Source organism: Hemitrygon akajei, chromosome 13 (genome assembly GCF_048418815.1).
Source record: "Hemitrygon akajei chromosome 13, sHemAka1.3, whole genome shotgun sequence".
NCBI classification, from domain to species: domain Eukaryota; kingdom Metazoa; phylum Chordata; class Chondrichthyes; order Myliobatiformes; family Dasyatidae; genus Hemitrygon; species Hemitrygon akajei.
In genome coordinates this window covers 81,489,041-81,505,229 of record NC_133136.1, presented here as the reverse complement: position 1 = coordinate 81,505,229, position 16,189 = coordinate 81,489,041, and the positions used below count along the sequence as shown (strand labels likewise).

Below are 16,189 nucleotides of genomic sequence, written 5' to 3'. Positions count from 1 at the left end.
AATTTTTTCATTGATTCTGTTGTATCTCTCTGTTCTACTGTGTCTTGCAATAAAATGAATCTCAAGGTAGTATATGGTGACATATCCACACTTCAATAATAAATTTACTTCGCACTTTCAAGCAAATGAACTGGAAGAGGCCACTCAGGCCAAATTATACACTAAAGTCATCAAGACGACAATGTACACTATGACGACTGACGGAGACCATTTTTCTGACCCAAGAGCTATGAAAGATTCAAATATGGGAAAAGTGAGCATGGATGTGGGAGGAAACAAAATTGTCAAGGACACTGGCAAAGGAAGCTGGAGATCAAGTAGCCTGCAAGGACAGTAGGCTTTAAAAGCACCAATGTTTGTTCAGACATTTTCTCCCATATACGATCAATTACACACATTTATCATTTCCTACTCATTTGCTACCCATAGCTTTGCATACACATGCGATTAGCCTCAGGTTCCATCTCAACTTTTTTCCCCCAATTATATATACACATTGGGCACAACCTGTAAAGACAGTGACCAGTTCCTGATCACCTTCATCAAATGGGTCCTTGTGTGCTGTTCTAATAGTGTGTTTGCTTACACAACCACAACTTGTGATTTCAAACATAGTCTTTGCAAGTTTTAATGCTGTCAACAGAAAGTTTGATAAATAATACTACTTCTTTTTAGATATTTAAGCATTTAACCAAATGTAGAACTTGTAGGGTAGGCTTATGTTTGAACCTGTCTTAAGTACACAGGAAATGGCCTTTGTGATATTCATAAGCACAAGTAAGTCTGCAGATGCTGGAAATCTAAAGCAACACACACTAAAAATGTTCCTAAAGAAAGAAGGGTCTTGACGCAAAACATCAACTGTTATTCTTTTCTATAGATGCTGCCTGACCTGCTGAGCTCCTCCAGCATTTTGTGTTTGTGATATTCATGCTTTTTGTTATCCATAGAACTTCTGCATCACTAACCTTAAAGTGAAGGACTCAGCACACTTAAAACAATTCTTCAGTTCCAAACTAACTGTCTATTTCTTCTATACATAGTGAACAGTGTACGTGGGTAGTATTTTCAGGAAGTCAAATTCTTTACAGAAATGAGAGTTTAAAAAGTTATAAGAAAATCACTAGGTGTAAACAAAAGCTTTGTAATTTGAGGGGGGAAGGAAAGGAATTCCAGATGTTAGCAGCTTGTTGCTGTTCGTTCTGTGGCCAGCATGGCCAAGGAGCCAGAATTGGAGAATTTGAAATTGAGAAGTTGCACTACAGAAAAAAGAACATTGACTGCAGGCTGCAGAGGCTGCCCATCCCAATCAATATTGCACAAAATAGCAACCCCCCAAAAAAAAGAAGCAATCAGAAACACATCACAAAACGAACTACAGAGTCCAGTCCATAAGCTGCATCAATTAAAAAAGCTGCTGGAAGGTGCCAAAAAATAAATAATTTAATCTTTATGATTGATCCTTTTGGATATGGAAATCTCATTAAAACCTTATTACAAGGTTAAAGCAAATCACTGCACTTGATAAAATTCAAACAAAGAAAAAGATCATATCATCTCCACTTGTAATCAACTTGCTTAACATATATGGAAGATAAAACTTCTTTCTTCAGTTACTACATTAGAATTATTAAAAGTTCTAATAACTAATCTCCAGTTGGTAGATGTTTCATCCCATTGAAACACAGAAAGTAGTAATACCTCATTTAAGTATGCCGTACAATTAATTCTGTCGATGCCGCTATCAGAGAAATCAAGAAGACCATTTTTTGCTTCTTCATCCAGTATTACAATGCTACTCAAATTCACATCAACATTGGCGAATTTGTCTGTCAGGTTAGCTGTATACTGAAAAAATATCAATGCCATTAACAAAAAAACAACACCTTTTGAACAACTTTTGCATACAATTTCTGCTCCATTTGCATACTAAGCGTTATATACTTAAAAGTCTGTAGCTATATAAGCAGAATATTAATATAGCATAAGCTTTGTCTAAGACAGAGCAATATAAAATATTCTGTTTAAAGACAAGCATCTAAAGTACAAAGTTCAATATTAACGTCCTGAGCTTCAGATCTTTGGCCCAGCCGGAGGGTGCTCCAGTTAGCCGAATTTAGCTCCATTTTAACTCGACTTTCAGACTTCTCAAAAGGACCTTCAAGGACTACTTTTTATTTCAATACACTTAGAAAAATGACCACAGCATGTACAATGCTAATTTATTGGTACAGAATGCAGGGATCCTAATCAAATTATATGCACTGCCTACAAATCTAAACAAAAAATATTGAACTAAATAAATTTCAATTATTCAATTGCACAGTTGTAAGATGAACATAGGAGCAACATTATGTCAACAGGCAAACAGTTACCATTTGTTTGAAGGACAACTCATAGCAAAACAAATTCCCCTTAAGGGGATGTACATTTATTACAATCACCTCTCCCAAACATCCATTCTTTTCAGATTAATACAGAAAGGGACCCCTCCCCGTCAACAAGGTGGAGAAAAAAAAAAGTGGTGAAATTCTTGGCTGAAACAGATCAAGTTAACACTTGCAATGAGCTATTTGATAAGTTACAGAGGTTGAATGTTAAATTAAAGCATATAATTTTTCAACTGGAAGGTTAAAACAAGAAAACAGAAATGATTAAGGCAACTCTTAATTTTGACTCAAGTTGGATTGCAGAAACTCCAACATTTAATGTTTATAGCCAGATTTAAGAGTGAAAGAAAATACAAGAGGAAAACTTCAACAATAAAGTCAAGTTGTCTTGCAGACAGAAGTGACCAAACTGTTGGTCCACAGCTCATTGCACCAGAAAAAAAACTAAAAGACAACAGGGCAATTACAAAGCTTGTCTTTTCAAGTTTGAATTCATTCATTACCAAAGAAACAGCTTTTATTATTTTATTTAAGACAAACATCACCACTTTTACTTACTGCATTGAAATTTAGATCATCTATATTGAATACAGTTTGCAGCTGGAAGGCTGAATATACTCCTTCATTTCTGTGGCATTTTCTGTATAAAAATTAAAAATGGAATTTAATTTAGCATCAACAGCAAGAATATAGCTTTTAAAATACATAACATTCTACAAGGTGTCCCTGAAATTGTTCAGGTAATTGCCCTGGATCTCAAATTGCACATCTCTTCGTTTGGCAGCACGTACCACACGTATACAGTGCCTATAAAAACTATTTATCCTCTTTGCAAGTTTTTACGTTTTATTGTTTTACAACATTGAATCTCAGTGGATTTAATTTGGCTTTTTAAAAATTGTATCCATCTTCTGACTTGTGCTCTTCAGGTGTATTTTTACTACATTCAATTGAAACACCTTGACTCTCCAAAAACAGATCTCAATTTAACTACCGTAATTATGTGATTTCTAAAACCAATGGGCTGCACTAGCGATACTTTGGACTGTCATATTAAAGGGGGTGAATACCTACACAATCAATTATTTTGTGTTTTATATCTGTAATTAATTTAGATCACTCTGTAGAGATCTGTTTACACTTTGCAACAAAAGAGTCTTTATCAGAGTCAAAAACAGCCAAATTAAATCTGATTCAATATTGTAAAACAATAAAACATGAAAACTTCTGGGGGGTGGGGCTGAATACTTGTTATAGGCACTGTATGTCACTATATAACACCCTGAAATTCATTTTCATGTGGGCATACTCAATAAAACCAAAAACCATAATACAGGTGTCCGCCGTTTTTCGAACATTCGCTTTACGACACCTCGCTGTTACGAAAGACCTACATTAGTTACCTGTTTTCACTAACAGAAGGTGTTTTCACTGTTAGGAAAAAAGGCAGCGCACACCCTGAGCAGCCGAGCTCCTCTCCCAGAACTACATTCTAGCCGGCATTGCTTATACACATGCCTGTGAGCATCTGTGCTTTATGTCGATTTATTTTGTGCATCCGTTAGCAAGATGAGTTCTAAGGTATCGGAAAAGCCTAAAAGAGCTCGTAAGGGTGTTACACTTAGCATAAAACTAGACATAATTAAGCGCTTCGATCGTGGTGAATGAAGTAAGGACAAAGTGAGTTTGGCATGTGGAAGTTGACGAAGATGATGTTGAAGAGGTTTTGGCATCCCATGACCAAGAACTGATGCAATTGGAAGAGGAAAGGATAACAATCGAAACCAAACGTAGTAGTGAACGGACCGAAAGTGAAGTCGTCCAGGAACTTAACATGAAGCAATTGCGTGAGATTTTCGCTGTGATTGGCAACGCTGCAATGACTGCAGAAAAGTATGACTTTAGTTTTGAAAGGGCACGTAGGTTTAGGGCATATTTGCAGGATGGTTTGAGTGCTTACAAAGAACAATGATAGAAAAATGTGTGAGGCTCTGAATCCTTGCCAGAAGGGTTTAGTAGCCATCATTTATAACATGATCATGAAAATACAGCCAGGAGTATCAGAAAAAATTAAGAAGGAATGGAAAAAAGAACTTCACTGTCTTATACCCATTGAGCAGTGGGAGAAAATTTTACAATTAGTCAATTCTTCTTCTATTTGTGCCAAACATGCCCTAATACAATTTAAGGTTGTACATAGGGCTCACATGTCCAAGGATAAACTTGCTCGATTCTATTCTTATGTTAATCCAACCTGTGACAGATGTCATTCTGAAGTCACTTCATTGACACATGTGTTTTGGTCTTGCCCTTGTTTGCAAAATTATTGGTAAGATACTTTTGGTACTATTTCAACAGTTTTGAATATTAAATTGCAACTGCATCCTATTACTGCAATTTTCGGTTTACCAATGGTGGATAATAGTTGTTTATCCCCCTCAGCCCGGTGGATGATTGCGTTTGTTACATTAATGGCTAGAAGATCTATCCTATTGAACTGGAAAGAAATTAATCCTCCAACTATATTTCAGTGGTTTTCTCAAACTATTTCTTGTTAGAGTTTCGAAAAAATTAGAAGTGTTGTTTTTGACCCTTCAATTAAATTTGAAGAAACTTGGAGACCATTTATTCAACATTTTCATATGAGCTAAACTGACTTTTCCTAAACCTTACTTTTATTATCCTTAATTATTTGGATGGAGGTGTGGAGTTATTGACGCTACTGTGTATATTTGACGTAATGCAATGGCCCATGTCGGTTAGGTTTTCTTTTCCTTTTTTTGGGGGAGGGGGGGGTTTCTTATTTACTCTATTTTTCGTAATCACTATGAGTTTGGGAGGTTATTATATATGGATTACCTTAACCTATTAATTATGTACTCTCAAGCTCTCTGTATTCATGTTTCATTTATGTTTGTTTAAAATTAATAAAAAGATTTAAAAAGAAAGAAAGAGATTTTCGCTAGGTGGACAGTGATTGCAGAAAAGTATTTCTACTTTATATAGGCTGTGTATTTATCATATCATTCCAGCTTTTACTATCTGGTACTATTATTTTAGGTTTTATGTGTTATTTGGCATGATTTTTTAGGTTATTTTTTGGGTCTGCAAACGCTCACAAATTTTTCCCATATAAATAAATGGTAATTGCTTCTTCACTTTATGACATTCCGGCTTATGAACCGTTTCATAGGAACGCTCTACTTCGGATGGCAGGGGAAACCTGTAGATTCAATGAAAGACTGGACCCAACAGGGTGGGCAACTAGTGTGCAAAAGACAAAAGAAATAATTATAATAATAATAAATAAATAAGCAGTAACTATTAGGGACTTGAGATGGTATCCTTGCAAGTGAGTCCATAAGTTGTGGGAACACTTCAGTGATGGGACAAGTGAAGTTGAGTGAAGATAACCCCTTTGGTTCAAGAGCCTGATGGTTGATGGGTAATAACTGTTCTTGAACCTGGTGGTGAGAGTCTTGAGGCTCCTGTATCTTCTTCCTGATGGCAGCAGTCAGAAGACAGCATGACCTGGGTGGTGAGGGTCCTGATAATGGATGCTGTTTTCCTGCAGCAACACTCTGGGTAGATGTACTCAATGGTGGGGAGGCCACATGATGAACTAGGCCACATCCATTACTCTTCTTTTTAGGATTTTCTGTTCAAGGGCATCGGTGTTTCCACACCATTCTGTGATGCAGCCAGTCAATATACACTACACATATATAGATGTTTGTTAAAGTTTTAGCTATAATGCCAAATCTTCGCAAATTTCCAAGGAAGTAGAGGCACTGCTGTGCTTTTTTCAAAATTGTACTTGCATGCTGGGCCCAGGACAGATATTCCGAAATAACAGCAATTTAAAGTTGCTGGCCCTCTCCACCTCTGATGAGGACTGGCTCATGGACGTTAGGTTTCTTCCCCCTGAAGTCAATAATCAGCTCCTTGGTTTTGCTGACATTGTGGCACTACTCAGCTAGATTTTCAATCTCCCTCATGAAGTATATGTTCATTTATCACCACCTATGATATTGCCAATGACAGTAACATCATCAGCAAAGTTAAATATGGCATTGGAGTTGTACTTAGCCAGTCATTAAGTGTAAAGTGAGTAGAGCAGGGGGCTAAGCACACAGCCTCGTGGTGCACCTGTGCAGATGGATGGATGGATATATACACACACACACACACACATACGTGTGTGTATATATATGTCTATACGTGTATGAGTATAGAAATGTAATTATATGTTTTTTTTTCATATACACACACATAGGCTATACATAAAGAATTAGTTTTTATTCCCCAAGAAACAAATATCAAGACTTAACAGTAAACTTCAGAACCTGACCTGTATACACTCTGAAAAGTGAGGTTTGCACTGCGTTCAGAAAACAGAAATCCGGAAAGGAAATTCTTCCACTGCGAATTCAATAAATAGGGAGTATCCAAAAGCTTAAAAACACAAAGATGACAGGCTTACTAGCAAAAACGTATACCACTCCTACAAAAAACAATGTTCACAATTATCTTATGTAATTAGCACCTTTTCATTAAAGGCTGCAAAATAATATTGTACCAGAGTCAAAATCCTCCACTGCTTTTTGGAACTAACAATGAAAACATAATGGACATGTTGTTCCTCCTGAAACAAGTCAGCTCGAAAAGGATTCCATATTTTATTAAGAGCTGTTCAATATTAACTTTCGTAACCTTGAATTTCTTATTGTTAATAATAAATTAAACTCAGCACATGGAATTCTATTTTACACTATATTTTAGCCCATTAAATCTCAGGTCTTTATATATACTGTAGTCATTTATAAAATGCCCACAGGAGTTTCACCAAATCAAAGAAAACTAGACATCAAGCTCCAGAAGAAAATAGTGGGCCAAACTGTATTCCCTGGTGAGAGCTTCATTGACTTGCAAGGTTCCTTCACAAGTCTGGAACAAACTAAGTGACATATGATAGAGCATCTGTTACTTCACTCCATTGCCAAATCCAGCACACAAGGCAGGATGAGTTCTGGGATCTCTTAAAAATAATTTCTCTATGATCTTATGCTGGTCAGACCAAGCACAAGGTCAGAATTCACAATCATCTGATGGATTCCCAACCAGGAGATAAGGGGCAGGAGAGACAAGTTCAGTCAGTGTCTTCTCCCTGCACCTATTTTTACTTGCAAGTCTCCTAATTTATTTTAATTTTAAAATGTCACATTTTAAAAATATATAGAAGTTCTAGACAATTATGTTTGAATAGTAGGGATAATGACAAAGCCTCAGGCAGATTTAACACCAGGTAAGGCTCCGCGCCCAGCTCCATCTCCCATTACATGCTCCGTGCCCAGCTCCACCTCCCATTACAGGCTCCGCGCCCAGCTCCACCTCCCATTACAGGCTCTGCGCCCAGCTCTACCTCCCATTACAGGCTCCGCACCCAGCTCCACCTCCCATTACAGGCTCCGCACCCAGCTCCACCTCCCATTACAGGCTCCCAGGGAGTTTCAAGTTTAGGCCCTCAGTAGCTGAGGCCTACCAACCATTGAAGTTTTGCCATATCCACCCTCAAGCTCCGCTCACCTTAGCCCGACTAAGTGGAGGTGGATGGGGACCATCGGTAGTGATCCAAATAAAGGGCATGTAGGTAAAAAAGAAATTAAAAAAAGGCCTGGCTGAGGGTACAAAGTTTAGACGGGAATGGTAGAGACATTACAGGGATTGTGGAGTCCACAGCCTTGACACCACTAACCCCTCCCCAAAAACCATTACTAGTTAGTGGAGTTCAGAACAACCTAATGGGTTTTAAACACAAAAGTTCAAATTTAGTCTAAAATTCTCAGGAAGAGGTGGTTCTGAAATTTCAGATTTTGTTTCTTTCAGTTACAATCAAGTTCTTGCATGTTACCTTAAATAAACTGTTGTCTTTAAAAGATTGACAAGCAAGCCTTTCTACATTTCCTCCTGTGAAAAACGTGATCACAACTACCAGCATCAAGAGCCAGGAGAAGATGAAGCTAACCCCAACACCTCTAAAAGAAATGACATAAAAGTTAGATTTTTAAAGGTTATGAAGTTATGGATAAAATATTGGAAGCAAACCGTATTTATTACAAAGATTTTACAATGTATTTGTAACGACAGTAATATTTTTGATATTATGCTTACGCTAAAAGGAGGGTGCCTCCCGTGTTTGATACACAACCTCTAGTGGTTGGAGAAGCATGCTTGTCAAATCCACAGGATCCACACAGCAAACCAAGGTAGTTGAAAGTAAGAATAAGCACAACTGAACAGCAGAGTGCAATTCCGCCAAGCCACCTATAAAAACGCCATGCAGGTATGAACTCAGTTCTATTATTAATATTTCTAAACATTTTCTTATCAGATAACTAGAATGCAATAAAGTGGCATTCAAAGTAATGCACAATTTTAAAACACAGGTAAACTTGGGGACACTGCACCACTGTTGATGTGTTCACTTAATCCTTCACACTGAAACCATCCATATAAGCCACCTGTTTACTGTTGACGTAGCACAGACACATTTAGAAAAGTGCAAAACAGGTGCAAGTTACTAAATTGACACTATGAGCACTTTACAAATACCGTAATTATGCCAAACAATTTCTAAAGTCAATGTTGGAATGCATTAAAGGCAATCTTGAGCAATATAAAAATAGAGAATGCTGGAAATAACTGAAGAGAAGTTACTGTTTCAGCTTAATAATATTTTATCAGAACAGATCAAATTATCAATGATAGACATGAAAGCTAAATGTTTGCTTGGCAAAATTGATGGTTGAATTGAATTCTGCTTTTGAAAAATAAAACCTACCTGTAGAAATCGTATTTTTCCAAATGTGGAAGATACTCAAGAAAATATCTCTGACCCTGATTGAGATATCCAGTAGAAGTATTGATCACATCATCAATAGCAGGCTTCTTACTGAAATCCGAAACCATTTCACCAACATCATTGAGCACTTTCCTTACATCTGAAAGAAAGGAAAAATAATACAAACTACACATGATCAGACATGCTCTGTCATTGCAACTACTGAACGTAACTGAAGGAACAGAATCATGAAAACGCATACAGTTATGGAGAGATGCACATATACATTTGGCAATGTATGATAGATAAGCTAAAGCATTATTTCCCAAAACAACAAAAATGAGTGTTTTATGCAAGGCTTCTACAGAATTGAAGAGTTTCAATTTCCATTTTAAAAAGCAATCTATTGAACTGCCCAGAATATATGATTCAATTTTCCATCTGATATAAGCAGAAGCCAACATATTCAAAAATCATACAAACTCAGTTTAAGGCTCAAACATACAAAACATATGCATAACGTCTGCAAACAGATTAGTACGCAATCAGAAAAGTGACTCGAGTGCTTTGAAGACGAACACACAAAGTCACAGCCCTTACATACTATGCTTAAGATTTGCTCAAACTTACGAGGAAGTGCTTCAAAATTGAAATGATGCCATAAAAAAGAGAAAAACAGTAGAGATTAATAGGGCAAACAATTCCAACACTTTTCATTTATATTCCACATCTTTTAATGATTTAATGGTTAATATCTTAGTTAAAACACATTTAATGGAAAATGACGTATACACAAGATTAAACATTTCTTTAAGTGTACCTGATGAAATTGCCTTTGTTTCATTTTGAATTACTTCTGGAGTTTTATTAAAAGACGAGTGTCCCTATAAATAAATAAATACACAAACTTGAACTAGCAATACACAGTTGTGAACATTTTATTACTTTCATATAATTTAGCATCTTACAAAAAATCCATTGCAGAGAAAGCAGTTCCTTTTTATAACAGCTTGCCATGTTCTTTCAGTCTAGAACCCATTGCCTACGAGGGCAGTGTTGAGATTCAAACATAATCTGAGCAAGGATATCCATGTTTTCCAAGTAAACATTTTGGCACAGAAACTTATCATTCCTTATTACAAGATCACATTCCGAAACTCCCCAACACCACAATGGCAGCACCATCACAACAAGAACTCCAGTTCTGTATTCTAACGACAATTAGCCATTCGGCACATTTGTCCTTCTCAACAAAGCTCATCCCAGTGAAAGAATTAATAGAAGTGAACTGAACTTTTCCCAAAGAGAGCAGAAATATGCACAACTATGTGAAAAATGTAAAAACCAAATGAACAATTCTCCCCATATGGTAGCCACAATTTTTAATCGCTGAATTTATGTTTGAGAAGGAAGAGCGAGGTTTTGTTATGAATAATTTCATGATAATTACAAAGTAAAATTTGAAATGTTAATTATCCCTCTTGTTAATGACTGGGAAAATAACCTTTTACTATCCAAGTACTGTCATTTGTAAACAAGTTTCATCAGTCTCAGCTCATTTCTTAACAGCCGTCAGTTTTTAAACTACAAAACTAGCAATTACATAGCCAATCTCACTCACAATCTACCATATTCGCCTTAAGAAAAGTTTAAAAATTTTTAAAAAGCACAGAATTAATGTGGGTAGCAAACTGAATGAGGAAAGATGCATATTTTCAGTTCCAAGAGAGGGAAAATGGGTTCTGCAATAACCTGCAGTAGAACTACCCTAAAGTTTTGCCCTGACTTTCCTCCAAAACCTGACCAACACAAATCTGTGTGTGTGTGTGTGTGTGTGCGCGCGCGCGTGCCAGTAAAATAGTCTATAAATACAATTTAAATGTGCTCTAGTAGCCTGATAGGTTAACACATTACAAAACAAAGGGTCAGACAGAACCAACAATGAATAAACATTGAGTTCAATGCTGCTTAGTGAAAGACAGGGCACTTTCCAGAGCAGGATCAGAAATTATTGAGCAGCTGATAGTAGATAACATGAATCACACACCATAATCTTGGGGAAAACTTGTTCTCCAGACTACAAGATGAAGTCTACTAGGATGTTTTTTTTTACTGTAAGGATTGATCTAATTATTTCTTTTAGCCACATTTTCCAGGTGAATTTTTCACATTTTGTATGTGGTTGCTAATTGTTACAAGCACAAAAAAAAATAATAACCGCAGTAACTACACCCAGGACAGCCGAACAGCTAGGATTGGCTTAATCTATAACAGCACAAATATCTGAGGAGCAACTGAATATCAATGCGATTAAATTCAGTTGGAAAAGACCATACTGATGAAGAATAAAATGTATCTTTTAAAACAAAATATCAATTGGATTTACAAAACAAATCATTCCAAATGTACTCAACTTGCATAGTGATATGCATGTGTATAATGTAACCACATGGAGTCAGTAAAAAGTTTTAGGGATTGAGAAGTAAAAGAGCAAGTTCCCGGTCATTCACCTGAGCTTCTACAGCCTGCATTTTTCTACATTTTAGCAATTCAAAGTTAGCAATCTCCATCACTGTTATTATAACTATCTTTTTATAAAGATTATGTTAATAAAGATTGTGGCCTATCACCACAATAGGTCTACGGCAGATGCAATCTCAATGGCTCTTCACATGGCCTTAGACCACCTGGACAATACAAACACCTACATCAGGATGCTGTTCGTTGACTACAGCTCAGCATTTAACATCATTCCCACAGTCCTGATTGATATGCTATAGAACCTGGGTCTGTATCTCATAGAAACATAGAAGACCTACAGCACAATACAGGCCCTTCAGCCCGTAAAGTTGTGCCAAACATATCCCTACCTTAGTAATTACTAGGCTTACCCATGTACCTATGTAAGCTCCATGTACCTATCCAAAAGACCCTATCGGATCCGCCTACTCCACTGCTGCCTACAGCCCATTCCATATACTCACCACACTCTGAGTAAAATACTTACCCCTGACATCTGCTCTGTACCTACTCCCCAGCTCCTTAAATCTGTGTCCTTTTGTGGCAACCATTTACAGCCCTGGGAAAAAGCCTCTGACTATCCACACGATCAATGCTTCTCATCAATCTCCCTCTGCAATTGGATCCTCGACTTCCTAACCAGAAAACAACAATCTGTGCAGATTGGTGATAAAATCTCTCCTCGCTGGTGATCAACACTGGCACACCTCAGGGGTGTGTGCTTAGTCCAATGCTCTACTCCCTCTATACCCATGACTCTATAAATTTGCTGATGATACAAAAATTGCTGGTAAAATCTCAGATGGAGATGAGGGCATACAGGGGCGAGATATGCCAGCTAGTTGAGTGGTGTTGCAGCAACAACCTTGCCTCAATGTCAGTAAGAGGACAAAGCCGATTATGGACTTCAGGAAGGGCAAGACGAGGGAACATGAACCAATCCTTATAGAGGGATCAGAAGTGGAGACAGTGAGCAGTTTCAAATTCCTGGGTGTCTATCTCTGAGAAAATAACCTATATCCCAACATATTGATGCAGCTATAAAGAAGGCAAGACAGCAGCTATATTTCATTTAAGAATTTGAATAGATTTGGTTTGTCATGCAAAACACTTGGAAACTTCTGTAGATGTACCATGGAGAGCATTCTGACAGGTTGCACTGTCTGGTATGGGGGCAGGCTACTGCACAGGACTGAATGAAGCTACAGAAAGTTGTAAATTAGTCAGCTCCATCTTGGGTATGAGCCTCCATAGTATCCAAGACATCCTCAGGGAGTGGCGACTCAGAAAGGTGGCGTCCATTATTAAGGACCCTCATCACGCAGAACATGCCCTCTTCGCATTGTTACCATCAAGAAGGACGCCTGAAGGCACACACTCAGTGATTCAGGAACAGCTTCTTCCCCTCTGCCATATGATTTCAAAATGCACTATTTTAAAAAATATATATTATTTCTGTTTTGCACCATTTTTAATCTAACTATTTAATATACATATATACTCACTGTAATTAATTTTCTTATTTTTTTCTTTCTATATATCATGTATTGCATTGTACTGCTGCTACGTTAACAAATTTCAAAACACAGGCCGGTGATAATAAACCTGATTCTGATTCTTTAAAGAAAAACTTTCCCCAATCAAACTGTTCCAAACTTAACCTGCCACAGATTAAAGTCATCTGAAAACGTCATTCAGCTCCTTTATAACCAGAAACATAGTTACCTATACACTTTTCACATTATTTGTAATGCATGATTCTTTTTCTATCTTATATAGAATTTAGCTCAGAAGTTAAACCAGAATCTCAGTCATGCAATTTGTAAGAAACCAATACTACACTGTGGAAATTCAGAAATAAAAATTAACACCAATAAGTGTACAAAATTTGAGAACTTCATACAGCAGAAAGTATTGCAGAACATTTTAAATTATTGTTCTGCAAAGAACTGAGCTGTGCTTACCTTCTGAATCAAGTCTTCAAAATTAGTTTTCAGGACATTGTTTATTCTGGCAAGTTCAGGATCCACATCTTGTAACTGAAATACAGTATTCAAAGCAAATATTTTAAACCAATAAAAGGACTAAATTTATAAAACACATTGCACTTCCTCAGTATGAAGAATAATAGTCATATACTTTTTGAAGAATGATCATTAATGCCGTTCAAGAAACATTGAAGCCAATCTGAATACAGCAAACTCTCACAGATGGCAGTGTGTTAATACTAGATCACCTGATTTACCTTAGCTGATCAAGAGATAAATTTTAACCACAATATATCATTCCTTATGTTCTTTGAAAAACTGTCAAGTGATGAGAAAGCAGACAGACTCTAGTTCAGCATTTCATCTGAAATACAGCACTCCAGCCTGGGACAAATTCTCTGGTTTGTATCAAATCAACTTTTTGCAGAGAGCATCCTACTGATTGAACCACGGCTCAAAGGCAAAATTTCAGGTTTGCATATTATGCTCTGGTAAATGACCAGCCAAAAAGCAGCACAACCTCTCATTTTCCAAAGCAGAGTTAGGAGGGCAGGAAACAGGCAAGGCAATTAAAGAGCAAATGATAACTCAAACAAGCTAGATATTGACAGGTACAGCGAAGGGAGAAAACAAAATATCCTACTTGGTTAAAGTCCGCACTGATGCTGAGAGTGTCGAGTGAATCTCTTATGTCATCACAGTGGTCAACAGTTCCTGGGACTTTGCAAGCTGCATCATTCAACGTGTTGTTGAGACTTGTTTGTACCTCAGTCAGGCTTGCGTGAAGATGGCCAGTTGCTTCCCCTAACGTTCGCTTGGAGACGATTACATTCTCTAGAGCTTCCTTGCTGTCTTTGATGTCTGCAGATTCAGAGGGTCAATCAAGTTATTGCACTGCACAATAAAACATCTAATTTTCATCTGACTGGACAAATCCCACCAGTCTTTAGTGTTCCACTTTGATCTGGCTTTCAAGTTTGCTCTACCCAGATTGGTAGGAAAATGGATCAACTTGTACCAGTTACTTCCACAAGGAAAATACTTGCAAAATTGCAGTCAGATGTTTATCAATTTGTCCAAATGCACAAATCTACACCACTTACAGTGCAGCAAAGAAACATCCTGAATAAGACTGGACCAGGTCCAGACAATGACTCTGCATGACATCACTGAAGAGACTAATGCAAGAATTAGTTAAGTTTTTATTTGAGCATTTAAATACACTAATGTTTAAAAACTTTTGATTAAATGTTTTTAAATAGTTTAACAATTTTATGTATGTTCTTGAATGGCAGAAAGTGTGCTTTAAAACTCTGCGTCATGCCATTAGTTCAGAGCCCAGCAGTGTAACGGAATGGGCTATCATAATTATTTCTGCTTTCCCATGGGTAGGGCTTTTTGGCAGAAGTTCAGACCCTCACTGCGAGGCAAAGTATAGCTCCTAACTGTACATTAATGCTGGGAGAAACATATTAACCAAGGACAAACTTGGTGCAGACATCAGTGTTGAGTATTGCTGATGTGCTATTTCCAAAAATTATTCCAAAAATTAAAGTTACACTTTACTCTGACATGAATATTAAGACTGCTTAGGATATAACAAAGAAAGAAAGAAGCACAGCGAGCCACTCAGAGCCTTGTGTTGCTCCACCATTCAGTAATATCACGGCTGATCACTTTACTGTATTAGCACCCTATTTATTATTCACTCAGTATCTCATAAAACCTAGTGATTTCTTTTTTTATGTATTCAGCAACTGAACAACTCCAACCCTCTCGAGTTCCAAAAGATTTCCAAAAACTGTAATGAAAATCTTCCCACAATTCTCAGTAATCTCTGGCTCTAAATACTGCAACAAAGAATTTAAAAGAAAATCACCCTTGTATCTATCCTGTCGACAACGCTAACATCTTCAGGTGCTGAAAAGTTGAGAAAGTACTGATCAGGTCAAGCATCGGCGGAGAGAGAAAGTGAAGATGCTTTAGCCATGGGTCATCATGAGAAATGAGGGAACGGTGGCCACACAGAATAAAACTTGGTGTGCAAAGTATCCAAATGGAAGATGAAGTCTCAAGTTTACATGAGGCATCACTGGAGCAACGGAGGAGCAAGGAGTTAGTACTACAGCAGGGCAGAGAATTAAAGTGACAGGTAACTAGAAGCATAAGGTTACCAGCAGACAGGAGGCATTCTGCAAAGTACTAGGCCGCTGCGATAGCGTAGCAGTTAGCGTGACAGTATTACAGCTCAGGGTGTTCTGGAGTTCAGAGTTCAATTCTGGCACTGTCTGTAAGGAGCTTGTACGTTCTCCCCCCATGAGTGCGTGGGTCTCCTCCAGGTGTCCCAGCTTCCTCCCATGGCATAAAGACCTACCAGCTAGTAATTTAATTGGTCATTGTAAATTGTCTTGTGATTAGGCTTGTTAAACCGGAAGGGCCTGTTCCACACT

General features: G+C 37.4%; 1 protein-coding gene across 6 annotated transcripts in view; it reads right to left on the bottom strand.

The window, feature by feature from the left end:
• LOC140738007 (prominin-1-A-like) overlaps window positions 1-16,189 on the bottom strand; it is a 160,820-nt gene that overhangs the window by 21,559 nt on the left and 123,072 nt on the right. For all 6 annotated transcript variants that reach the window (XM_073064966.1, XM_073064968.1, XM_073064967.1 and 3 more), the window contains exons 11-19: window positions 14,383-14,600; window positions 13,716-13,790; window positions 10,052-10,115; window positions 9,232-9,391; window positions 8,562-8,714; window positions 8,302-8,425; window positions 6,742-6,845; window positions 2,949-3,030; window positions 1,702-1,848 (exon numbers count right to left, since the gene is read on the bottom strand). In XM_073064966.1, the coding sequence (XP_072921067.1) occupies window positions 1,702-1,848; window positions 2,949-3,030; window positions 6,742-6,845; window positions 8,302-8,425; window positions 8,562-8,714; window positions 9,232-9,391; window positions 10,052-10,115; window positions 13,716-13,790; window positions 14,383-14,600 (1,127 nt within the window). The remainder of the gene's footprint in view (window positions 1-1,701; window positions 1,849-2,948; window positions 3,031-6,741; window positions 6,846-8,301; window positions 8,426-8,561; window positions 8,715-9,231; window positions 9,392-10,051; window positions 10,116-13,715; window positions 13,791-14,382; window positions 14,601-16,189) is intronic.